This window comes from Pseudophryne corroboree, chromosome 6 (genome assembly GCF_028390025.1).
Source record: "Pseudophryne corroboree isolate aPseCor3 chromosome 6, aPseCor3.hap2, whole genome shotgun sequence".
Taxonomy (NCBI): domain Eukaryota; kingdom Metazoa; phylum Chordata; class Amphibia; order Anura; family Myobatrachidae; genus Pseudophryne; species Pseudophryne corroboree.
This window is the reverse complement of record NC_086449.1, coordinates 772775812-772802527: the sequence shown is the minus strand read 5'-3', so window position 1 is coordinate 772802527 and position 26716 is coordinate 772775812. Positions and strand designations below refer to the sequence as shown.

Below are 26716 nucleotides of genomic sequence, written 5' to 3'. Positions count from 1 at the left end.
TCTTAAAACAAGATTCAGTGTTGGGACCACTACTCCCTGTGAAACCAGTTTTCATTTATAGGAAGGCCCCTGCCTTAAAAAAATCAATTAGTGAGAAGCAGCGTGGAAACCAACCCAAGACAAAGTATTAGAACTAAGGGTTTCCATCGCTGCGGTGACTGTTTGATGTGTAGAACCGTCAAATCATCCACCCGAAAGATAACAGAATTCAGGGTTAACGGCCATTCATATCCCATAAGAGAGTTCATAACATGCCACTCAAAAAATGTAATTTACATTTTGGAGTGTGCATGTGGGCTCTTTTATGTAGGAAAAAGGACCCGATGTGCGAAGGTCAGATGGGCGGAGCACATTTATAACATTAGAAAGGATTTAGATACCCACACCGTCTCATCGCATTTTAAAAAATTGCACGATTCAAAATAATGTTTTCTTAAATCTTTATGTGGGATTCAGTTAATTCTCCCTAAATGGAGGACTAGGGATTTAGAAAAACGGCTGTCACAAACAGAAATGAGGTGGATTCACCGTTTGGGTACCCTGTCTCCAGGGGGTCTAAACGGTGAGTTCGAACTCAAATGTTTTCTAACCTAGTCTGTGGTTTCTGGTATTTCTTATCCTGCACATTGCACTTTCTAGTACAGGCACCTTCATGAGGGTCGTATATATTAATGAATTTTATTTTTTTATTTATGTTTTATGATGGACTCATGTATGTGGACTCTTACTGTGGATTGAGCTATCCTTAAGCCGTTCTAGTAAATGAACATTGTCTATATTAACCGGAAACGAAGAATCCCAGCGTTGGAACGCAAACATTACAACTTCCGGAGAGCGGTGAACCGCAGTGGTTACTTCCTGTTTCCGCGTTTGGGAACTTGGTGCGCATGCGTGAGGACACGACGGCGCCGAACACCGGGGATTGTTTGCAACTGTGTACCCCCCATTAGTAGGGGATAAATACCGTGGACTTGTTCTTGTTAGCCATGCTTCTGACGAAGGACGAATATCATCCGAAACGCGTTAAGTGTGGCTATTACACTTGGACTTCATCTGCTACCTTGAGGGGTGTCTCTGCGGTGACGTGGTTTTGGGCATCCGGAGCTCATATTTCCACTTACCTGTTACCATCTGACACTTCAGGATTCCCCCATTCAAGGATCACAACTGCTGGTGATATGCCTAAGGAATTTTTCTTTTATATACTATTTTTAATCTTTGTTGGTTGTCCCTTGAGCTATTCCCTTACACAAATAGGGAGAGGTGACACTTCTTTTGCAGGCTTAAGGCCATACACAGCTGGTTCCTGAGTTTATAGAAGGAGAGAAACTGATGGTTTATAAGAGAAAATCTTGAGGACGTCTCCCTCCGTTTATGGTGAATCAGTTTTTTTTTCCAGCCTATCTTACACACATTGGTGTAATAAATACGACATATGGTTTCTGACTAGCGCTATTATTGATGCACACTTTTTGGTTACATAACCTGATCTCAGCCGTCCGTTCTTGGTGGAGGTTGCTCCCAGTCTTCAAACCCCCGGCGCCTCTTTGCCACTCTCAACTCACTCCTCTGCCCACCTCCACCTCGTCTCCCTTCCTCACTCTCTGCTCTTGACTTTGCCACTTACTTCACATCAAAAATTGACTACATATGTAAGGACATCACATCACACCAGACCATCAGTGACCAGCTTTCTCCCATCCCTTACCACCCTTCCCCATCCCTCCCACCAACTCTGACATCTTTCTCCCATGCATCTGGAGAGGAAATCATAGCCCTCATTCGTTCCTGTCCCCTCCCCACCTCTCCACTTGACCCTATCCCCTCCCGCCTCCTCCGCTACCTCTCTCCTTCTGCTTGTTCCCATCTCTCCCACCTTCTCAATCTCTCCCTCTCATCAGGCACTGTCCCCTCTGCCTTCAAGCATGTACTCATCTCTCCTATTCTTAAAAAATCTACCCTTGATCCAAACACTCTCTCCAACTACCGACCCATCTCTCTCCTCCCTTTTGCCTCCAAACTCCTTGAGCGTATTGTCTACAACCACCTTACTTCCTTTCTTTCCTCACACTCACTACTTGACCCATTCCAGTCTGGCTCCCGTCCTCTCCACTCCACTGAAACTGCCCTTACAAAAGTATGCAATGACCTCCATGCTGCTAAATCTAAGGGACACTACTCTCTACTTATTCTACTTGATCTCTCTGCTGCTTTTGACACTGTGGACAATCCTCTCCTACTGCAAATCCTTCACTCCATTGGTCTGCGTGACACTGCCCTCCCTTGGCTGTCTTCCTACCTCTCTGACCGTTCATTCTCTGTCTCCTCTCATGACTCCACCTCCCCCTCACTTCCACTAACTGTAGGTGTACCACAAGGGTCTGTCCTTGGTCCTCTTCTCTTCTCTCTCTATACATCCTCACTAGGTAAGCTCATTAGTTCTTTTGGTTTCCAATATCATCTCTATGCTGATGACACCCAAATCTATCTTTCCTCTCCAGTCCTCTCCCCTGCTCTCCTCACTCGTATCTCCAACTGTCTCTCTGCTACCTCTTCCTGGATGTCCCAGCGCTTTCTTAAACTTAACATGTCTAAGGCCGAGCTGATCATCTTCCCTCCCTCCCGCATAACCTCACCTCCTACAATCTCATTATCTATTGATGACACTAGTATCTCCTCTAGCCCCCAAGTGCGCTGTCTTGGAGTAATCCTTGACTCCTCCCTCTCCTTCAAACCACACATTCAGCACCTCTCACAAACCTGCCATTTTCATCTTAAAAAATATTTCCAGGATCAGACTCTTTCTGACCCAGGATGCTACTAAGACTCTTATCCACTCACTGGTCATCTCCAGACTGGACTACTGTAATCTCCTCCTGACTGGCATTCCTGACAAACACCTCTCTCCACTCCAATCTATCCTCAATGCTGCTGCCCGGCTCATTTTCCTCACTAAACGCACTACGTCTACCTCTCCTTTCCTACTAGACCTTCACTGGCTCCCCTTCCCTTTCAGTATCCATTTTAAGCTTCTCACACTCGCTTACAAAGCCCTCACCCAATCCTCTCCCATCTACATCTCTGATCTTATCTCCCTTTACACTCCCACCCGTCCTCTTCGCTCTGCTAATGCACGACGACTCTCCTGCCTACGGATTACTTCCTCACACTCCTACCTCCAAGATTTTTCACGTGCTGCACCACTTCTCTGGAATTCCCTACCTCTCCCCCTCAGACTCTCCACCTCTCTACAAAACTTCAAACGGGCTCTCAAGACCCACTTCTTCACCAAACCCAGCCAAATCTCATCCTAGCTCTCGGTTCCACGTTCTGTATGTACCCCATCTGTGTCACCCCTGTCTGTCTACCCCTCCACGTTAGATTGTAAGCTCTCACGAGCAGGGCCCTCTTCCCTCATGTGCTTATCCTTTGTCTTACTTTAATAATCTTCAACTGTACCCCATCCAGCAGTCTTCTGCTACCTGATACTTATTCCAGTGTCATCTGCTGATGTAACTATGTTTATTTACCCTGTACTTGTCCTATACTGTCATCAACTGTAAGTTGCTGTTTTCCTGTTTGATTATTTATGTACTCTGTAATTGGGCGCTGTGGAACCCTTGTGGCGCCATGCAAATAAAGGATAATAATAATAATAATAATAATAAGCAGTGATCCTTTTCCATTGGTTTTGCTAATGCTGTATTGGCTACTGGACTTGGACGCTCACATAATCCTAACACCAATGGACCATTGCTTCAACATGTAAGTTTGCGTTTGTATAAACTATATTTATTTATTTATTGATTGATTTGTATTTGTCTACGGGACTTGGACACTCACATAACCCAAACACCAATGGTCCATTAAATTTAACATGTAAGTTTGCGTCTGTTTACACTATTTTTATTGATTGATTTATTGGTTTATTTTTTAGGTCCCGACAGAGAATGAATATTTTCTACAGCGTCCCTGAAGCACAGCGTTCATACAGTACTGTAAGCAGGCTGCCCACTCCGCTGGCCGTTGGTCTGTGTGTACAGTATAACATTACAGTTGTCACTGGCCATTTGCCAGAGCTCGCTAAGAGTACACTATTACAGTAGGATTACTGTATATCCATCCGATGCTATTCGCTCTACAGTACTGGATTAGTGGAGCATTAGCCACCCAGTGGTGAAAATGTGTATTGCATGCTGTGTATGTTGTCGTGCCTCAACATGCCTTTTCCGTGCAACAACTCAACAACCTGAGCTATAGCTAAGGCGCAACAAATACTCAGTTTAGGCGGAGAAACTGCAACAGTGAGCGAAGCTCCATCTGTATATTTTTACCACCATCAATTACAGTTTCTCATTTACATTGTGCACTACCTTTTCCCTCTTATTGAATACAATTGTCAGCTTCGTGGAGTGTATCTTATTAATGACCCAAACACATTTTAATTAAGAAGTTTTGATATGTCCAGACAGAGATGGGGGGCAACCCCTGGCTCCTACTGCGAGCAGTGCAAGTATGGTGGTACACAGAGGGTATGCATACCTCACAACATGTCCCTCTCCAGGAGGGACAAATGGCTCCTTCCCTGGACTTCCCTCTTAATTTAGGAGTGTGGTCACCAGTTTTGAGTAGGTTAAGTGATAACAAATGTGTTTTAACACAGGTGAGGGCAATCTTAAATTAAGAGGGAAGTCCAGGAACAGAGCATTTTGTCCCTCCTGGAAAGGGTCATGTTGGGAGGTATGGGGTATGCAGTGCCGGGAGGCACCAGGCTGAGGAGGCACTCTCCCTGCTCTGCTACCCTGCTATTGCTACCAGCTGCTGCTGTGCCTGTCACACTGTTTGACAGGCAGTGGTGTCGGCAGCGGGAAGCATGACTCTCAGTCTCAGCGTGGCTCTCCAGCTCCCTCCTCCTCTCTCCTCTCCACTGCACCTGTCAAGCTGTATGACAGGCAGCAGCGTCGGCAGCTTCAAGCTGATCTCTGTTTAAGTACCGCACACTCCCACCTCTCTGCCCTCCAGTGGACATATGTGTAAGGGGCACTACTTCTGTGAGCATTATATGTGGCACTACTACTGTGAGTGTTATGTGTGGTACTAATACTGTGGGTATTATATGTGGCATTACTACTGTGGGTGTTAAGTGTAAGGCCCTCTAATATTGTGGGCATTATGTGTGACACTACTTTTGTGGGTGTTAAATGTAAGGACACTACTACTACTGTGGGCATTATGTGTATTATGTGTGGCACTACTACTGTGGGTGTTAAATGTAAGGGCACTACTACTACTGTGGGCATTATGTGTGGCACTACTGTGGGTGTTATGTGTGGCACTACTACTGTGGGTGTTAAGTGTAAGGGGCGCTAGTACTACTCGATTACTGCAATCTGTAGATGAAGGACTATTAGCAGTACCTAGAATCTCCTGGGTGTCGAGCTTTTAGTCATGTGGCTCCAACTCTATGGAATTCACTTTCCTGTACAGTTCGAGAGGCCCCCACTCTAGAAATGAACTCAAGACTTTCCCGTTTACTCACGCATTTCCATAATTGTCCCTTTAATATCTCCTTGCTCTATGTATTTTATGAAAAGCTTTTCTGTTCTTCATTATTTCTGTACTGTATTATGTTAATTCTGTTAAGTGCCTTGAGTCCTACTGGAGAAAGAGCACTAAATAAATAAAATTATTATTATGATTACTGTGGGCATTACGTGTGACAATATGGGAGGCAGTTACAGTCCCGACAGTTGGCATGCTGACTAAGAGGGACTATTCCCACTCGTGGGTGTCCACGACACCCATAGAGTGGGAATATAACCTGTGGTGAGCCCGCAATGTGGCGAGTGAAGCGAGCCTGCAAGGGTCTTCATTCTGCTTATAGCTTGCAGGGGGCGCCGACCACCCTAGCACCGGCCCTGGTGAAACAGGTACACTAATATGTAGCACAATATAAATCAGGGGCACTATGTGCGGTGTATAAGATTGTGCTACTGTGTGGCATAATTTTTATGTGGCTATGCCTCTTCTTTGTGAGACCACACCCCTTTTTGCTGTCCCTTTATTACATACTTGAGGAATGGCACAAATTTATAGTTTGCAGGGGGCGCTGAACACCCTAGCACCGGCCCTGGTGAAACAGGCCATTAGGAAATTGCCAGCCGATACACTGTACTGTCGGACCACCATATAAACTGCACCGTTGAGCATTTCCACAGTTCTCAGTAGCATGACAGCTCCTCCTATTTAGCCAAGGCTGGCTGGGAGCACGACGCTGATGTCATAACATCATGCCATGCTCCCTATCCTGACTGGAAGAGGAGCATGCTGTGCACTTCCTGTAGTGTCCCTGCCTGCCCTCATTCACCTCAAAGAGAGAGACTGAGTGAGACGTTAGAAGCTGTCTGTATGGTGGTGATGGCATGGGTATGCAGACACAGGGTGAGCGGAGATGCTGAGAGACACAGGGTGAGGGGGAATGGTATGGCTGAGAAACACAGAGTGAGGGAGAGCCTGAGTGACACAGAGTAAGGAGAAGGCTAAGAGACACAGAGTGATAGAGAAGTAAATGGCATAAAGTGAGGGGGAGGCTGAGAGACACAGAGTGAGGGAGAGGCTAAGAGACACAGAGTGAGGGGAGACTGAGAGACACAGAGTGAAGGGGAGGATAAAAGACATAAAATGAGGGGGAGGCTGAGAGAGACACAGAGTGAGGAGGAGGCTAAGAGAAAAATGAGGGGGAGGCTAAGAAACAGGGTGAGGGGGAGGCTGAAAGACACAAAGTGAGGGGGAGGCTGAGAGACTCAGTGAGGGGGAGCTTAAGAGACACTGAGTTGCAGAGGCTGAGAGACATAAAGTGAGGGGGAGTTTGAGAGACACAGTGTGAGGGGGAGGCTGAGATACTGTATACAAAGTGAGGGTGGCTCAGATGCTGTGAGACAGAGGGGGAGGGTACTAACTACCCAGGCCCGGGCTTGTTGGAGGGTCTCTGAAGGGGACCAGGTCCACCGCGACCATATAGTTAAGGTGTATTTGGAATGGAATGGAGAGTAATGCTGCCAGAGTGACAACAAATAGGTGTGGGTCATGCTGACAAATCCCTGTTTTGAGTTGCCATGCTCTTTGTGATGTGTGGCCACAACCAGTGGGGGGATGTCTATTTTGTCAGTCCCAAGACCCACAATTTCTGATGGCAGCCCCAAAGGGGTGTTCCTAAAGACACTTATCCCAACCCCCGAGTCATAGATTGCACTCCTAACCACCACCCCTTTCTCACTGGGATAAAAGCTAACTCCCACTTCCTAGAACTTAGCTAATTTGAAACCAGCTTTCAAAACATTATATTTGGATACAGCAGTTATACATCGGTCATTTTGGATTACAAAAGCCGGATGAAATACTTTACAGCAGCCATGTCAAACTCGTGGCCCTCCAGCTGTTGTGAAACTTCAAGTCCCAGCATGCTTTGCCAGCATACCTTCCACTGATCAGCTGGTAAAGCATGCTGGGACTTGTAGTTTCAGAACAACTGGATGACCATGAGTTTGACACGTCTGCTTTACAGCAGTGACAGCAGCCCAGGTTAGTAGTCTATGCCCTGTAGGTGGGAGTATGGCAGTTTGTGTGCATTCCTATGAACTCACTGCTTACTTGCCTAATCTAACAAAATATCTGGGAGACTCCCGAATCTCAGGCAACTTTCCAGGGGCACAGGGGCATTTCTACAGAGGAGGGGGCCCGTGTGCATCTCCAGGTGGGCCCCCTTCTCTGCATGGCGCAGTAGTCTCCAGCATCTGTCGCAGTCTATAACGCATGTTCCAGAAACCAATTTCACTACTGCACATGTGTGGCAGCCATTTTGGCAGCCATTTTTGCCATGATTGCAGTGCCCAACGCTGGACTCCAGAAAGGTAAATATTCAAATATGGGTGCAGTGTGGGCCCCCCTGGACCCAGTGGCCTGTGTGCACCGCACACATTGCACCTATCATAGAAACGCCAATGAAGTGAACGGTTCGGCCCGCTTGATAATGCAAGTCACCCTGAATCTGGTCATCGAAGCCCTGCCTCCCGCTTTACAATGCCAGTAATTGCGGCAATCTATAGCATGGGGTGTGGCTATGATGATGTGATTGTAACGCCGTGGTCCCCTTACCGTCCACTTCGCTACAGTCAAAGCATCTGACTGTGTATTTACACATAATTGTATTATTTTTTTACAGAGATCTGTTTGCGCGAGAGTTATATCACAGCGCTGCTGACACATAAAGCAGTCTGTCATTATAAGATAATTACATCGCCAGCATCATCTTAAAGTGTCATAATAAATCCCATTATGATGTAAGGGCTACTGAGCGGATAACTCAGCCACATGTGAGTGTCTCAGAGGCAGCCGTGACCTTCCCAGTGACCTGTGGCGGGATGGTAACGCTCTCTATACATGGTGCAATAAATGAGTCTGACTGCATACTTCCCAACTTCTGTTTATCCTATGGAGGGACATGGGCGCGCACCTGCCTGAAAAGGGGGTGTGGCTTCATGGGAGGGCCCGTTTTCGTCACAGGTGGCTTGCCCAGCGCTCTGTGAGTTGCTGGCATGCCCCCTCTCCTCCTGTCTCCACTGAATAGACGCTGTACGCTAAGCAGGGCAGCGATGACAGGAGCCTCCCAACTGCCCCCCCCCCCTCCCTCCGTGGGACACTGAGGTCCACGGGTGGGACAGCGGGACAGTCCCAAAAAAGCGGGAATGTCCCACGAAAATTGGGACAGTTGGGAGGTTTGTGATTGTAGGCTTATCCCTTTAAAATGGGACTCATGAATTACACAGGTTCTGTGGCTGCACAGAACCTGTATAATTCATGAGTGTCCCAGTAGCACTGTAAAAGTTTAGGGTGACCATAATATCCCTTTAATCTGGGACACCTATGATTTACACATGTTCTGTGGCTGGCTAAACTCTAGCCTGAATTTCACCTGGTTTTAGCCAGCCACAGAACCTGTGTAAATCATAGGTGTCCCAGATTAAAGGGATATTATGGGCACCCTAGTAAAAGCCTATCTGATTGTGAGATGTCAAACTTCACCACATCTGGCCGTATCTCATATAGCAGAGGTTCCCAAATGCAGTCCTCAAGGCACCCCAACAGTCCAGGATTTAGGTATATCCATGGCTCAGCACAGATGGTTAAATCAAATTGACTGAGGTGCTGATTAAGTCACCTGTGGCCAAGCATGGATACATTTAAAACCTGGACTGTTGGGGTGCCTTGAGGACCGCGTTTGGGAATCTCTGTCATATAGTGAGACAACAGCTATATATGGATCTGTGTACGGCACTGCCATCTAACTACTGAGTGCACTATATAAATGAATAGATAAAATAATTCTGCTTTGGGACTCCCATGTGTATAAAGCAAAAATACAATTATTTGTGGGACAGTGTAATTATATACACAGGTAAAATACAGGTTTATAGTCCGTTTAATTGTTGTAAAGAAAATGGATGGTAAGTTGGGGTAAGTGATAGTGAATAATGGGGCAATGTGCTTATTACCCACCTGAGTGGCCTTATGACACACACCTGGGATCACATTAGCACCTGACTGATCACACTGCAGCCTCCACCTCCTCATCATGGTATAAATGACCGGCCTGTGCTCACCTGTAGTATTGGGAGCTGCAGAGAGAATGGGGATCTCCAGGAGCTGGTTGGTGTGTGCAGTATTGGGAGCTATGTGCAGGATGGGGATCTCCAGGGGCTGGTTGGTGTGTGCAGTATTGGGAGCTGCAGGCAGGATGGGGATCTCCAGGGGCTGGTTGGGGTGTGTAATATTGCTGTGGAGCTATAGCTTAGTGTCTGGTACTAAGGAGTTTTTAGAAGATGTGTCTGATCTGCATTGTGGCTCCAGTAAGATGCGTCTCTCTCTGCCCTCTGTGCGCCTGGATTTTGCTTCTGCCTTTACAGTACTGGGTGAGTAGTGATGACCTCTACTTCCTAACTGGAGAGACCTGGCCTCTATAAAGGGAACTCTGCATCTTCTATTAAAATCTATCAGTTGATGAGGACTGTTAGTTATTAGGCTGCTTTCTGGTGGGAATGTGAAACTATAGCTTCAATTGTTGAAAAGAAAGTGAACTGGGTAGTGACGGAACTAGTGAGCGGTGGTCCCAGGTGCAATAAAATGCTTTGGGCCTCTCATCCCGTTCAAGTCCACCCCCCAACTGCAAACTAGGGATTCTTTGCATGTTCCCATAATATATAGATATAGTAAAAACATTCACCGGTACTCAGGGATGCAAAGTACAGTATGACGCAACAGGGTAGAGATACACATACAGATGGGATCCGTTTAGGATGTGTCCTAGATTTTGGATGCGGAGAGAGGGGTGATTATTTGGATGCAATGGGGGGCACCGTGCTGGAGAGGATCTGGTAAGGGGGACCTGCTCAGGGACAGGGAAACGGTTACCTACCAACATTACTGTAATGAGACATTTTAACACTGTGTGCAAGAAATGGCATTGCTGCTCCCCCCCCCCCCCCCTTATGTAAAATAGGGGCAGTATGCGCCATAGGTGTGCAGAAAAATTATAGGGGTGTGGCTTAATGGGGAAGGGGTGTGGCCACAAAATACCAATGCATACTACGGTGCACGATAGTCTCCATTATTCAAATTATGCTGCACAATAGCGCCACTACAGGTAGAGCCCATTTTACACATTACTGTGGACAGTCCCCTTTTTTTACACATTATGACAGACAGAATGATACTTACTGTCTCTCTGCTTGCTCTGGCAGTCGGGCTCCTTGGTGCAGGCAGGTGGGCAGATCACGAGGAGAAGGAGGGAACTGCAGCAGCGCAATGTAATTGGTGGTGCTGCTGCAGCTGTCCCCCCTCCTTCCACATAGGCTGGCCGCCGCTTCCCTCATCACAGCGGTGGCCAGCCAATGTGGAAGGAGAGGGACAGCTGATGTGGCGCCACCACCAATTACATTGTGCTGCTGAGGCTCCCTAGTCCCCCTCCCTCCTCCTTTCCCTGTGGCTGTGTCCCTATGCTCTGCTCCTCTCCGGCAGCACACAACGGCAGGCGGCATGAGTCAGTTGGACTCGTTACATGCTGCTGGCTTTGGGCCCCAGTGCAAGGCACTGGTGGTAGTTCTGGAACTGGGTTCTTGTAATCTCTTCACTAACCATCTTACCCATAAGGCAACAGAGCTTGTAAGTTATGTTTAAATAAGGAATATGCTATATGATCAGGAACTGGGTCCCTGAACCTGTCTTTGGCCAAAATGTATTTTCCATAAGATGTTTTATTTTAAAGTTCATTTTTGAGTGCCTTCTCTAAAAGCTATCTATAATAGCTCTACCCCCAGACTTGTGCTCCCTGAACCTAATTTTTTTTTTTTTTTTTTTTTTTTTTAAATCTGAAAATATAATGTTTCCTTCTAAACACGACATCACTGTAGCCTAGAAATGTGCTACAACATCTTGGGGCGCTAATAAGCTGTAGGGGCAAATTCAAAGTAGGTTATACCAGATGTACACAACTTCCAACAACTATCGCCCTATATACGTTGGTGTAGGGATTTTTGGAAGTACTGAGGCAATCTTCATATAGCAAATATCCAGTAATGGAGTATAACTGGTGATGTTGCCCATAGCAAATAACTTAGTAGTATCACTTACCTGGGGCTGGGTATAGGAGACCAATGCTTAGAATGCTAGCTGTCACATGACTGATAGCAGCATTTCAATGTTTAGAATCCCAACACTGCATACACAATTATACTAACCTCCCCTAATGCCTAACCCTCCCTGGCACACGGAGTTCAGGTTGTTAGGATTCTGGGGCCAAACTTGCAAAATGGTAGCTACAGTCTGCTTGCTATAGGCAATACCTCTACTTCTCTTTAGAAAGCCTTCTCCATTGACTCTTACCTAGAATAAGGCAAACAATACACCCCAGCATTGCATGTTAGAGTATTGGGTGTGAGCTGGTGTGCCTGTCATAGGAACGTGATCAGTGCTTCTGATGCTCTGTACAAATGGCTGTTGTGTGGCACCTGGGTCACTGCTGCCCTGCAGTGTATTGGCAGGCTTACTGTACTGTCCTAACTGGGACACGCAGGGATTCATGGAATATATACGATTTACCGGCAGCCTGGATGCCGGCTGTCAAGATACAGTCAACCGCATCCTGGCTGGCTGCAGGGCGAGTATGAGAAACCCCCTTGCAGGCTCGCCATGCTGTGGGCACGGTTACATACTGCACTCACCACAGGTTATTCTCCTTCTAGGGCAGTGGTTCTCAAACTCGGTCCTCAGGACCCCACACAGTGCATGTTTTGCCGGTAACCCAGCAAGTGCACAGGTGTATTAATTACTCACTGACGCATTTTAAAAGGTCCACAGGTGGAGCTAATTATTTCACTTGTGATCTGTGAGACCTGCAAAACATGCACTGTGTGGGGTCCTGAGGACAGAGTTTGAGAACCTGTGTTCTAGGGTATCGTGGACACCCACAGAGGAAGAAAAGCCTGTGGCATCTCACTACCTGTCAGGGTTCCAGTGTCAGCATTGTGACTGCCGGGATCCTGACAGGAGGTCTGGTGATCGCCTCCCAGATTCACAGGTTTTGTGGCTGATTAAAACCAGGTGACGGTCAGGCTTGAATTAAGCCAGCCACAGAATGTAATTCATGTGTTCTGGTTTACAGGAATAGGGGTCTATGTACTAAGCTGTGGCCAGAGATACAGTACCAGCCAGCAATATCCTAACTGCCATGTTACAGGCTGTTTTTGGAAACTGACTGTTAGGAGATGGCTGGTACTTTGGGCCAGATGTATTAAGCCTTAAAGTGATAAAGTACTAACAAATCGGCTCCTATTTTTTTAAACGCATCCTGTTACAAGGCAGTTAGGAAGCTGATTGGCTGATACATTTATCACTCTTTATTACACTCCACTTTATCACTTTTTAAGGCTTAATACAGCTGTCCCTTTATCTCCAACTACTGTATCTCTCTCCAAGGTTTAGTACATACTTGCCTACCTGACCCTCTCCATGAGGGAGAAAATGCTGTGGTGAGCTAGTTAATTGATAAGAAAGGTGTTTCAGCACAGGTGAGGGCAATCATACATTACCAGGAAAGTCCAGGAACAGCATTTTCTCCCTCATGGAGAGGGTCAGGTAGGCAAGTATGGTTTAGTAAAGACCCCTTAGTATGGTAAGCCTATGTATTGGTGGACAGGAGAGCTTCCCAGCTGCTGCCAGTACAGAGCAAAGATCTCCTGATTAGTAAGGAGGGGCGGTGGTATTAATTTGGGATTGGTCTGTCTATAGCAGGGCCATTGGAATATATGCTACAATTATACATTGTACTCAAGGGCCATATACACATATTCCACCTGGTATATAAGAGCCTCAGTTTCAGCATAAGGTGCAGCCCTGCATTATGGTAGAGTTGCAGACCAGCACATGAGGGACATGGTTAAATTAGAGATGAGCGGGTTCGGTTTCTTTGAATCCGAACCCGCACGAACTTCACTTTTTTTTTTCCACGGGTCCGAGCGACTCGGATCTTCCCGCCTTGCTCGGTTAACCCGAGCGCGCCCGAACGTCATCATGACGCTGTCGGATTCTCGCGAGGCTCGGATTCTATCGCGAGACTCGGATTCTATATAAGGAGCCGCGCGTCGCCGCCATTTTCACTCGTGCATTGAGATTGATAGGGAGAGGACGTGTCTGGCGTCCTCTCCATTAGAATAGAGATAGATAGATTAGATAGAGAGAGATTGTGCAGAGTCGCAGACAGAGTTAGTTTACCACAGTCAGTGACCAGTGCAGTTGCTAGTTAACTTTTATTTAATATAATATATCCGTTCACTTCTCTCTGCTATATCCGTTCTCTGCCTGAAAAAAAAAACGATACACAGCACAGTCAGTCACACAGTGTGACTCAGTCTGTGTGCACTCAGCTCAGCCCAGTGTGCTGCACAGTCATCAATGTATAAATTAAAAGCTTATAATTAATTGTGGGGGAGACTGGGGAGCACTGCAGGTTGTTAGCAGGAGCCAGGAGTACAATTATATTAATTAACAGTGCACACTTTTGCTGCAGGAGTGGTGACCAGTGCCTGACCACCAGTATAGTATTGTTGTATACTACTAATATCTCTTTAAATATCAACCAGTCTATATTAGCAGCAGACACAGTACAGTGCGGTAGTTCACGGCTGTGGCTACCTCTGTGTCGGCACACGGCAGGCAGTCCGTCCGACCAGAATTGTATTATTTATTATTATATACCTACCACCTAACCGTGGTTTTTTTTTCATTCTTTATACCGTCATAGTGTCATCCTAATTGTTACGAGTATACTACTATCTCTTTATCAACCAGTGTACAGTGCGGTAGTTCACGGCTGTGGCTACCTCTGTGTCGGCACACGGCAGGCAGTCCGTCCGACCAGAATTGTATTATTTATTATTATATACCTACCACCTAACCGTGGTTTTTTTTTCATTCTTTATACCGTCGTCATAGTGTCATACTAGTTGTTACGAGTATACTACTATCTCTTTATCAACCAGTGTACAGTGCGGTAGTTCACGGCTGTGGCTACCTCTGTGTCGGCAGTCGGCAGGCAGTCCGTCCATCCATAATTGTATTATTATTATTATTATTATTATTATTATAATATATACCACCTAACCGTGGCAGTCCGTCCATAATTGTATACTAGTATCCAATCCATCCATCTCCATTGTTTACCTGAGGTGCCTTTTAGTTCTGCCTATAAAATATGGAGAACAAAAAAGTTGAGGTTCCAAAATTAGGGAAAGATCAAGATCCACTTCCACCTCGTGCTGAAGCTGCTGCCACTAGTCATGGCCGAGACGATGAAATGCCAGCAACGTCGTCTGCCAAGGCCGATGCCCAATGTCATAGTACAGAGCATGTCAAATCCAAAACACCAAATATCAGAAAAAAAAGGACTCCAAAACCTAAAATAAAATTGTCGGAGGAGAAGCGTAAACTTGCCAATATGCCATTTACCACACGGAGTGGCAAGGAACGGCTGAGGCCCTGGCCTATGTTCATGGCTAGTGGTTCAGCTTCACATGAGGATGGAAGCACTCAGCCTCTCGCTAGAAAACTGAAAAGACTCAAGCTGGCAAAAGCACCGCAAAGAACTGTGCGTTCTTTGAAATCCCAAATCCACAAGGAGAGTCCAATTGTGTCGTTTGCGATGCCTGACCTTCCCAACACTGGACGTGAAGAGCATGCGCCTTCCACTATTTGCATGCCCCCTGCAAGTGCTGGAAGGAGCACCCGCAGTCCAGTTCCTGATAGTCAGATTGAAGATGTCAGTGTTGAAGTACACCAGGATGAGGAGGATATGGGTGTTGCTGGCGCTGGGGAGGAAATTGACCAGGAGGATTCTGATGGTGAGGTGGTTTGTTTAAGTCAGGCACCCGGGGAGACGCCTGTTGTCCGTGGGAGGAATATGGCCGTTGACATGCCAGGTGAAAATACCAAAAAAATCAGCTCTTCGGTGTGGAGGTATTTCACCAGAAATGCGGACAACAGGTGTCAAGCCGTGTGTTCCCTTTGTCAAGCTGTAATAAGTAGGGGTAAGGACGTTAACCACCTCGGAACATCCTCCCTTATACGTCACCTGCAGCGCATTCATAATAAGTCAGTGACAAGTTCAAAAACTTTGGGTGACAGCGGAAGCAGTCCACTGACCAGTAAATCCCTTCCTCTTGTAACCAAGCTCACGCAAACCACCCCACCAACTCCCTCAGTGTCAATTTCCTCCTTCCCCAGGAATGCCAATAGTCCTGCAGGCCATGTCACTGGCAAGTCTGACGAGTCCTCTCCTGCCTGGGATTCCTCCGATGCATCCTTGCGTGTAACGCCTACTGCTGCTGGCGCTGCTGTTGTTGCCGCTGGGAGTCGATGGTCATCCCAGAGGGGAAGTCGTAAGCCCACTTGTACTACTTCCAGTAAGCAATTGACTGTTCAACAGTCCTTTGCGAGGAAGATGAAATATCACAGCAGTCATCCTACTGCAAAGCGGATAACTGAGTCCTTGACAACTATGTTGGTGTTAGACGTGCGTCCGGTATCCGCCGTTAGTTCACAGGGAACTAGACAATTTATTGAGGCAGTGTGCCCCCGTTACCAAATACCATCTAGGTTCCACTTCTCTAGGCAGGCGATACCGAGAATGTACACGGACGTCAGAAAAAGACTCACCAGTGTCCTAAAAAATGCAGTTGTACCCAATGTCCACTTAACCACGGACATGTGGACAAGTGGAGCAGGGCAGGGTCAGGACTATATGACTGTGACAGCCCACTGGGTAGATGTATGGACTCCCGCCGCAAGAACAGCAGCGGCGGCACCAGTAGCAGCATCTCGCAAACGCCAACTCTTTCCTAGGCAGGCTACGCTTTGTATCACCGCTTTCCAGAATACGCACACAGCTGAAAACCTCTTACGGCAACTGAGGAAGATCATCGCGGAATGGCTTACCCCAATTGGACTCTCCTGTGGATTTGTGGCATCGGACAACGCCAGCAATATTGTGTGTGCATTAAATATGGGCAAATTCCAGCACGTCCCATGTTTTGCACATACCTTGAATTTGGTGGTGCAGAATTTTTTAAAAAACGACAGGGGCGTGCAAGAGATGCTGTCGGTGGCCAGAAAAATTGCGGGACACTTTCGGCGTACAGGCACCACGTACAGAAGACTGGAGCACCACCAAAAACTACTGAACCTGCCCTGCCATCATCTGAAGCAAGAAGTGGTAACGAGGTGGAATTCAACCCTCTATATGCTTCAGAGGTTGGAGGAGCAGCAAAAGGCCATTCAAGCCTATACAATTGAGCACGATATAGGAGATGGAATGCACCTGTCTCAAGTGCAGTGGAGAATGATTTCAACGTTGTGCAAGGTTCTGATGCCCTTTGAACTTGCCACACGTGAAGTCAGTTCAGACACTGCCAGCCTGAGTCAGGTCATTCCCCTCATCAGGCTTTTGCAGAAGAAGCTGGAGGCATTGAAGAAGGAGCTAACACGGAGCGATTCCGCTAGGCATGTGGGACTTGTGGATGCAGCCCTTAATTCGCTTAACAAGGATTCACGGGTGGTCAATCTGTTGAAATCAGAGCACTACATTTTGGCCACCGTGCTCGATCCTAGATTTAAAGCCTACCTTGGATCTCTCTTTCCGGCAGACACAGGTCTGCTGGGGTTGAAAGACCTGCTGGTGACAAAATTGTCAAGTCAAGCGGAACGCGACCTGTCAACATCTCCTCCTTCACATTCTCCCGCAACTGGGGGTGCGAGGAAAAGGCTCAGAATTCCGAGCCCACCCGCTGGCGGTGATGCAGGGCAGTCTGGAGCGACTGCTGATGCTGACATCTGGTCCGGACTGAAGGACCTGACAACGATTACGGACATGTCGTCTACTGTCACTGCATATGATTCTCTCAACATTGATAGAATGGTGGAGGATTATATGAGTGACCGCATCCAAGTAGGCACGTCACACAGTCCGTACTTATACTGGCAGGAAAAAGAGGCAATTTGGAGGCCCTTGCACAAACTGGCTTTATTCTACCTAAGTTGCCCTCCCACAAGTGTGTACTCCGAAAGAGTGTTTAGTGCCGCCGCTCACCTTGTCAGCAATCGGCGTACGAGGTTACATCCAGAAAATGTGGAGAAGATGATGTTCATTAAAATGAATTATAATCAATTCCTCCGCGGAGACATTGACCAGCAGCAATTGCCTCCACAAAGTACACAGGGAGCTGAGATGGTGGATTCCAGTGGGGACGAATTGATAATCTGTGAGGAGGGGGATGTACACGGTGATATATCGGAGGGTGAAGATGAGGTGGACATCTTGCCTCTGTAGAGCCAGTTTGTGCAAGGAGAGATTAATTGCTTCTTTTTTGGGGGGGGTCCAAACCAACCCGTCATATCAGTCACAGTCGTGTGGCAGACCCTGTCACTGAAATGATGGGTTGGTTAAAGTGTGCATGTCCTGTTTTGTTTATACAACATAAGGGTGGGTGGGAGGGCCCAAGGATAATTCCATCTTGCACCTCTTTTCTTTTTCTTTGCATCATGTGCTGATTGGGGAGGGTTTTTTGGAAGGGACATCCTGCGTGACACTGCAGTGCCACTCCTAGATGGGCCCGGTGTTTGTGTCGGCCACTAGGGTCGCTAATCTTACTCACACAGTCAGCTACCTCATTGCGCCTCTTTTTTTCTTTGCGTCATGTGCTGTTTGGGGAGGGTTTTTTGGAAGGGCCATCCTGCGTGACACTGCAGTGCCACTCCTAGATGGGCCCGGTGTTTGTGTCGGCCACTAGGGTCGCTTATCTTACTCACACAGCGACCTCGGTGCAAATTTTAGGACTAAAAATAATATTGTGAGGTGTGATGTGTTCAGAATAGGCTGAAAATGAGTGTAAATTATGTTTTTTGAGGTTAATAATACTTTGGGATCAAAATTACCCCCAAATTCTATGATTTAAGCTGTTTTTTAGGGTTTTTTTAAAAAAACACCCGAATCCAAAACACACCCGAATCCGACAAAAAAAATTCGGTGAGGTTTTGCCAAAACGCGGTCGAACCCAAAACACGGCCGCGGAACCGAACCCAAAACCAAAACACAAAACCCGAAAAATTTCCGGCGCTCATCTCTAGGTTAAATGTGACCTCTCGTTTACTGACCTGTTGCTCTCTACAAGCTGTCTTTCCTGACTGGTGGCTGTAATGTCAATGCAGTTACTGTACATTATAGCAAGTGCAAGAATAACCTAACCCTGATCAGTAGCTGTTTGAGCTAAACACTGTACATCTGCATAAATATTTCTGTAACTCCTGTGTATAACTGCTCTAAGACGCTGCAAGGGGTGGTCTTCAGTATGCCGACTGACGGGATCCCGGCACCGGAATGCCGGCATACCGACACTTATTCTCCCTCGTGGGGGTTCATGACCCCCCTGGAGGGAGAATAAAATAGCGTGGCGCGCATAGCATGCCACCGTGCCCGTAGCGTGGCGAGCCTACAAGGGGCTCATTTGCGCTCGCCACACTGTCATTAAGCCGGCGGTCGGGGCTCCCGGCGCCGGTATGCTGGTTGCCGGGAGCCCGACCGCCGGCATACCATACTGAACCCCGCTGCAAGACCCCATGTATCAGTGATGAGATGCTGCTGCAATACCACTAGGGACCAGAGGTATCTATAGTCAGTGATATTTTTGAGACGGAGACACAGCTGTCTCATCTCAGTTAAAAGCCGCGACCGCGGAGCTGCTGCACTGATGCAGCATCAGAGAGCTACAGTAGCTCTCTGCTTGTAGAATGTCCGGGAGGGGGGAGCTGCTGGCTGTGCATGCTCAGCCACAGCAGCTCCCTCCGTCCTCACACTGCTGACCCTCTGCTCCCAACCCCTGATGGAACCCTATGTATGTACTTATTTGAAAGTAGGTATGTGCGTGCAGCGGTCTTTGAGAGTAGATTAATGTATTAAAGTACAAAAGGCATAGTGCACTGACGTGTCAATGCTGCGCAGGGTATTTTTTATTTTTCAAGGTGCTATGCTGTAGGCTTGACAAATGCCCTGCTCGGTGTTGACACGGTACAATATGCTTTGTACTTTTATACATTAATTTACTCGCAAAGACGCGGAGTGCCTCCTGGTTTCTACTGCATGGAGGGGGGGTGTGTATGTGTATGCACCCACCCTCCCACAGAAACCCCACTTACTAAATCCTGCATTTGCCCCTGATAGTCCTCAGAATACCATCTGTGATGTACAGTACCCTGGCAAAATCATGTTGCACTGCCAGTGGGGCAGAAATAAAATGTGTTGAAGGGTACAGTACATGTATGTCCTAGCTTAATCCTAGGATATGTACATATCTTTCCTGGATGTAAAAGAGGCTCTTTCAGCGTGACTTATTCCAGGAGATAAAGAGATAAATATATACAATTATTTTTGTTGTTTTTTTTTGTCTAACTTATACTGTGCTCCATCTATTCCAGATTATGCAGGAAAGCCTCACAGGCTCCAGAATGACTCTACTTGTAGGCTCTGGGTAGGACAGAAACCAGATGGCTCAATGATCATTGGTGCTGCCTATGACGGATGCTATGTAAGACAGGAGGTAAGGCAAACTAGCCTCAAGTCCATATATGCTGGCATAGCCTACAGTATACAGTAGGTGAATTTGGAGGGGCGAACGTACTAAGCCTTAGAGAAATAAAGTACCAACCTATCTGCTCCTGTCACTTTTAACCACTGTAGTTAGGAGCTGGTTGGTCATATCTGTACACATCCCTCATTTCCTCTACTACCTACAACTCCGACATCTGTCTAGCTAAATACAAATACCCTTACAGGAGTGTATAATATATGTAACGCTGTACAGGATCCTGTAACTTACACCTGTATTGAGCATGTCCAATATCGCTCTTGTTCCACAGCATGGAGGCTATGTGATGACTCTGATCGCAGAACAAATTTCTAATGGTGCAGTGGAATACCGTAAAAAAGACATCCGGTGCCCGTTCCTGCCAGGTAACTGTCTGCATGTAACCAGGGCCAGATTAGGAGCTGAAAATGATCAAAGGCCTATTGTGAGACAGAGGAGGTGTGGCCAGTGCTATTCAGGCGTGTACACCCCATACACTACCTGCCCTAATGTCTCACTAAATATATAAAATTACTTCACTTTGAGGATGCCAGAAATACATCTGTGATGCTCATGATCTATGGCTGGGTGGGGTGGCCATTAAGATCATAACAGGTCTATCGTTATGTTGAGGCTTGTAGCTGTAATCCCATCCCATGTAGCCATGCTCATCTTGCTACGATGCAGCATGGCATGTTGGACTGAGACTATTTGCAGCCAGCGATCACTCCATTAATTCCTAATATTCTCAGCCATGCTGCATCTGTAACTGGGGGAGCTCACTGGAAACTGAAGTGCACGAAAAATGTCTAATCACCAGAATTAGTTAGCTACTGTGTGTCTTCAGTAACTGAGACTAAAGGAAAGGTCTGCTCCACATCTATCCACAAGAGAAGGCTCGTTATACCTGTTGTACTGCAGAGCAGATTTCAAATTAATAGTTAACATTTGACAGTAGAAAAATCATTAACCATTCCCTGTACTCATGTATGCGTGAGGTCTACTACCTGGCTGATGCTGCTGGATGCATCTTGAGATGCCTACAACTTGGCACAACCACCATTTACTTCTAACTTGAGTGCTAAATTGTTAGATCAATTGGTCAAATTCCGTAAATGTCTTCCCTGGACAGGCCATTAGTAATGCTCTATAAGATACCTTCCCTATTAACTGGCTAAAGACCAAAACTTGACCAGTAAATAAATGGAAAAGAATCTGAGCCTCTAGACTGCTGACCATCACTATTTGGGGCTTCATGAAGGACTGTCTCTCCCTCAGCTATGGATGCTCCCAGCCCCAGTGACTGTGCTGCTGTCCAGAGTGGTGACCGCTTGCCATGTGCCAATGCCTCTGTGACCAGGGCGGTCTGTGAAGGATTAGACTGCTGCTTCTCAACCAGTGACCCCTCCCTTCCCTGTTACTATGGGAACAAAGGTAAGCTTGATCCAGGAGGTCGGGTGATATGTAAAGACTGTACCATATGTACATAGTCCTGGAGAAATCTGTTTACAAAGCATGTGATGAAGGAATCTATTCAACCAACTGCTTCTGTTGTGTCTTCCGTCCAGTGACTGCACAGTGTACTGATGCTGGCCAGGTTCTGATTGCTATCTCTGCGTATGTGACTACACCATCCCTGCTCTTGGCTTCAGTTGGTGTCCTCAATGTGGACTCCACTTCTTGCCCCATATTGAGCATTTCAAAGACTTCCACTTTCATACTGTTCCAGTTCCCCCTCTCTTGTGGAGGAGCCAGCCAGGTAAGTCTGCTGTGGATGTGAGTAGTAGAACTGGTGCTTGCCCTATATTCCATCTGTCACACTTCCTAACTACTAGAATGACTCTTGTCTGAGCCTTTACCCAGTAAGAGCACTTGGTTATGTGTCTCCTGGTGGCTACAATGTATTTGCGCTTAACCCAGTGTATAGGGCCACTGAAGTAATGGAGCTTCCATGGATGGTTGGCACTACAGGAGGACAAGAGGGTCCCTAGTCTTGTTTCGTTTAACTTACTAAGGGGCAGATGTACTAAGCTGTTGAGAGAGAGAGCGAGTACCAGCCAGTCTGCTCCTAACTACCATGTTACAGGCTGTGTTTGAATAATGAGTTGGGAGCCGATTGGTTGGTACTCTTTCTCTCTATGACCTCTCTTCAAGGCTTAGTACATCTGTCAAATGATCTGTAACTGCTGCATAATTCTAATGCAGGCTTTAATCCCAAACATTGATTTGACATAGGGTGTCTTTGTCACTGTTTAATATCAAAGCTTGACTAAGAATAGGCTGCTGGCCCTAAGGGACCTCTTGGTATATGGTCACTTGACTATCATGAGTAATGCATTATATAGGTTTCCTACAACTGGTCATCTTTTGCCAGGTATCGGATAACACAGTAGTGTATGAGAATACAGTTTATGCCACCAAGGACACAAGGACATGGCAAGGATCCTCCATCACAAGAGACAGTACATTTAGGTAAGACCTAAACTTAGCGTGTCTGTGGGTGCTGTATACAAAGCAAAGCTAACATTGTATTGTACTAGGTTGACTGTCTGCTGCATCTACTCTCATACTGGGGTTGTCCCACTGCAAGTTGAGGTGCTCACCCTGCCCCCACCCCTTCCTGTATCCACCTCAGGACCTCTCCTCCTGGAGCTGCAGATAGCAAAAGGTAATGACTGGTGTATTTGTCCTCCATACAGGTGAAGACACTGGCTTAACTGTATAATTCAGTTGATAAAGACAAACTGGTCTACAAGATACTAATCTTTCTAGACTAAGACATTGCTAACTGAAATGGGGAGCTCTAATCTACACTCCAGATCTGTGCAGTTAATGCTGTGTGCATTGGACTCCAGTGGGAGCTAGTAGTGCAGTGACAAAGGCTTGCAGAACCAATGTAATGGAGCAAAAAGTGAAAACCAATATGTTTCTCTGAAGCATAGCAACAGTGTTCTAGAACTGGGCAGTGGCTGTCCAAATGTCTTCTAAAGGAATGCAATACCTGGCAGACTGAATTCATTATGACTGTTTCCTGAAATCTGCCATTACAGTCCAGGTTCTAAATATATCCATGCCCAAGTCTAAATTGGGCCTGGCCAACCAGTTGCTTTCCAGCTGTTGTGAAACGACATGTCCCAGCATGCCCTACCTCAAAAGCTGGATTGCTACAAGCTGGCCAGGTCCAGATGGTTAAACCAAACTGACTGAGGAACTAATGAAGTCACCTGTGAGCAATAATGGATATTAACCTGGACTGCAATGGAATCTGAGGAAACTCTGCCCAATGATTAACAATATGCCAGTGGGTGACTGGGTAGGGCAGGCTATAGTAGCACACTAGTAAGTGTAGGTAGCCATGCAGAGTCTGAGTGGCTCTGGGGAGCAGAAAATGATGACTCAATGATGGCAGCATGCATCTATAGATCAGGAGAGGGAACTGACTAAGGTATGAATGCTGACATGGTAACTGGCTTCTCCTTTGGCAGACATACAGTATACTTCATACTACGTGCAGACAGACTACCCTCTTGTCAAAGTGCTCAGAGATCCTGTCTACTTCGAGGTCAAAGAACTGACCCAAACTTGTTCCTGATCTTAAATGACTGCTGGGCCACTCCTTCTGCAGACCCTACCCAACAAGTCCAATGGCCCATCCTTATGGATGGGTAAGGCTGGCATTCCATTCAGCTCCATTTGATAAAAAGGTAGAATTCCTCTATGCTCTTGAGTAATCTTTCCATTCCAGATGCCCTTTTACTGGGGACAACTACCTGACTCAGCTGGTTCCACTTGGCTCACCCACACAGAGGATTCAGTTCCCAACACACTACCAGCGCTTCATTGTCAGCACCTTCACCTTTGTGGATCAGAGTTCCCAGCTTGCTCTTGAAGGATTGGTAAAGCAACTTCTAAATGTATATTCTAATAACGGCATGAGGTGTGCCATGGGTCTTGGTATACTGTTTCATGGTTACATCAAACAAATCATTGGTGTTTAGTGGCCATTGAGCTGTGACATAGTGGAACTTGTCTATTTTCTGACTTTCTGTATGTCTAAGCCTGTCTTGTATCCTTTAATAAGCACAGGCTTTGATCTGCCATGTCAACATCTTTGACTTCAGATACATGTAATATTGGGGGGTGGCTTTTAACTGACCCTAAGTTGATGAGCTCCATATGTGACTCTGAAGAGAGCTGGTATAATGGCATAGCATCTATATTAAACTGCTACTGGTCTTTATTGACCTCTGTTCCACACAGGTATACTTCCACTGCAGTGCTTCTGTTTGTGTCCCTTCTGCTACTGAGTCCTGCACAACATCGTGTGGCAACAGGAAAAGTAAGGTCCCTGTGTGCAAGTATTTTCCATTTAATAGAAGCACATCTAATGTTTGGTACTGTAACTTGTATTTGCAGAGCGAGCAATTGAGGAGCCAGAGCAGAAGGTCACGGTAAGCAAAGGTCCAGTTGACTTCATTGATGGTGACATTCCCTCAGATAGGAGGATTTCTGTTCAAGGTAACGGCTATCTCTCGTTGGCTTACTACCACAATTGACTGCAATGTTAAACTGTTTGTCAAAATTATAATGCGGGCAAATGACTCACGCCAGAGTAGAGTACAGTCTCTTCATCCAGCCCTTGGTTAACTTGTGACTGAACATTGGATTCATAGTAGTAACCGTTCTGGCTTTATAGGAACATTTAAAACTAATGCCCAGATTTATCAAGCTTTGGAGAGTGATAAATACCTACCACTCTAACTCCTTTTTCAAACAGACTGTAACATGGCAGTTAAGAGTTGTTTGGGACTTTATCACTGTGCTTTTAATACTCCAAGATTTGATAGATCTGGGCTTAAGTGTTCTATAGTATAAACCATTTAAGAAGGATTTCATTGGTGCTGGGAATTAAGGGAACACTGCTCAGAGGGCTGTTGTGTTGCTAATCTACCATAACTTGTATACTCTTATACAGACATGTTTGACTTCTGCCTGGTAATTTATCCACTCCTAGTAAGCTAGAGCAGGGTGTTGGTAGAACCTTGGTCTACCGTGGCAGCAGAACATTGAGAAAGACCTTCTACACTTTATGCTTTACAAATTCTAAAGAGTGGATAAGTTGCCCATAGCAACTAGGTGCTGTCTGCTATGGGCAACTCTCTATCTCAGCCATTCCGATGAGCATGTCCCACCCAAACATGCAATCTCTGTACTCTGAGGTGGAACGTGTCCTTCGAGCAGGCAAAATGGGTCTAATGCCCTGATAGACACTGAGCCTTCTAGTCTGTCCATCTAGTGACAAACCTCCTACTTGCCAAGCCTGGAGATCTGCATTACATCCAATCTCATTACCATGTTCATGTGTGATAAAATCCTGTCCTGTGGCCAAGAAACTACACTAGGCTACATGACTGCTTAGTTGTTGGGTTTTGACTTTATTTTCCTGTTCTCAGGTACCTCTGATACTAACTCATCTCCTTTGATGTGGCTGAGGGGAGCTGCAGCTGGAGGAGGCATCTTGGTGGTGACTGTTGCAGTACTAGGTGTCTGGTGGCATCGCAGGAGTCGGAGACCTACCATGCACACTGTAAAAATGTGAATAAAGTGCCAATCCCTGACTTGCTGTTTTGTCATTTGGATATTAGTTCTTTACTGATGTTCAGGCTACATGCATGGGTTCTAAATACACAGCATCTCTAATGGGTACACTGCTTTCTTGAACATTTGGAAATTACACTAATCTTCACAGTTCCCCCTAATGCAGTGACTTTCAACCTTTTTAAAGTCGCGGCACACTAAACAAGATTTCAAAATGCTGAGGCACACCATCAAAAATATATAATAACAAATATCAAGATATATTACATTAGAGATGAGCGGGTTCGGTTTCTCTGAATCCGAACCCGCACGAACTTCATGGTTTTTTTTCACGGGTCCGAGTGACTCGGATCTTCCCGCCTTGCTCGGTTAACCCGAGCGCGCCCGAACGTCATCATGACGCTGTCGGATTCTATCGCGAGGCTCGGATTCTATCGCGAGACTCGGATTCTATATAAGGAGCCGCGCGTCGCCGCCATTTTCACACGTGCATTGAGATTGATAGGGAGAGGACGTGGCTGGCGTCCTCTCCGTTTAGAATAGATTAGAGAGACACTTGATTTACTAAATTTTGGGGAGCATTAGGAGTACTCAGTACAGTGCAGAGTTTTGCTGATAGTGACCACCAGTTTTATTTATAATCCATTCTCTGCCTGAAAAAAGCGATACACAGCACACAGTGACTCAGTCACATACCATATCTGTGTGCACTGCTCAGGCCAGTGTGCTGCATCATCTATCATCTAGATATAATATTATATATATCTGATTATCTGTCTGCTCAGCTCACACAGCTTATAATTGTGGGGGAGACTGGGGAGCACTACTGCAGGGCCAGTTATAGGTTATAGCAGGAGCCAGGAGTACATAATATATTATATAGTGAGTGACCACCA

The 26716-nt window shown here is 46.4% G+C and overlaps 1 protein-coding gene across 1 annotated transcript; it reads left to right on the top strand.

Annotated features, from left to right (window-relative positions):
• Positions 1–9888: 9888 nt before the first annotated feature.
• Positions 9889–25840, top strand: LOC134935702 (zona pellucida sperm-binding protein 4-like). Its single transcript, XM_063930582.1, is given in 13 exon segments — positions 9889–9968; positions 20074–20195; positions 20515–20608; positions 21501–21656; positions 21791–21981; positions 22597–22694; positions 22763–22890; positions 23708–23782; positions 23785–23887; positions 23968–24118; positions 24483–24561; positions 24639–24740; positions 25676–25840. Coding segments are annotated over 13 exon segments (1503 nt in total). The 5' UTR covers positions 9889–9910; the 3' UTR covers positions 25822–25840.
• The last annotated feature ends 876 nt before the right edge of the window (positions 25841–26716 follow it).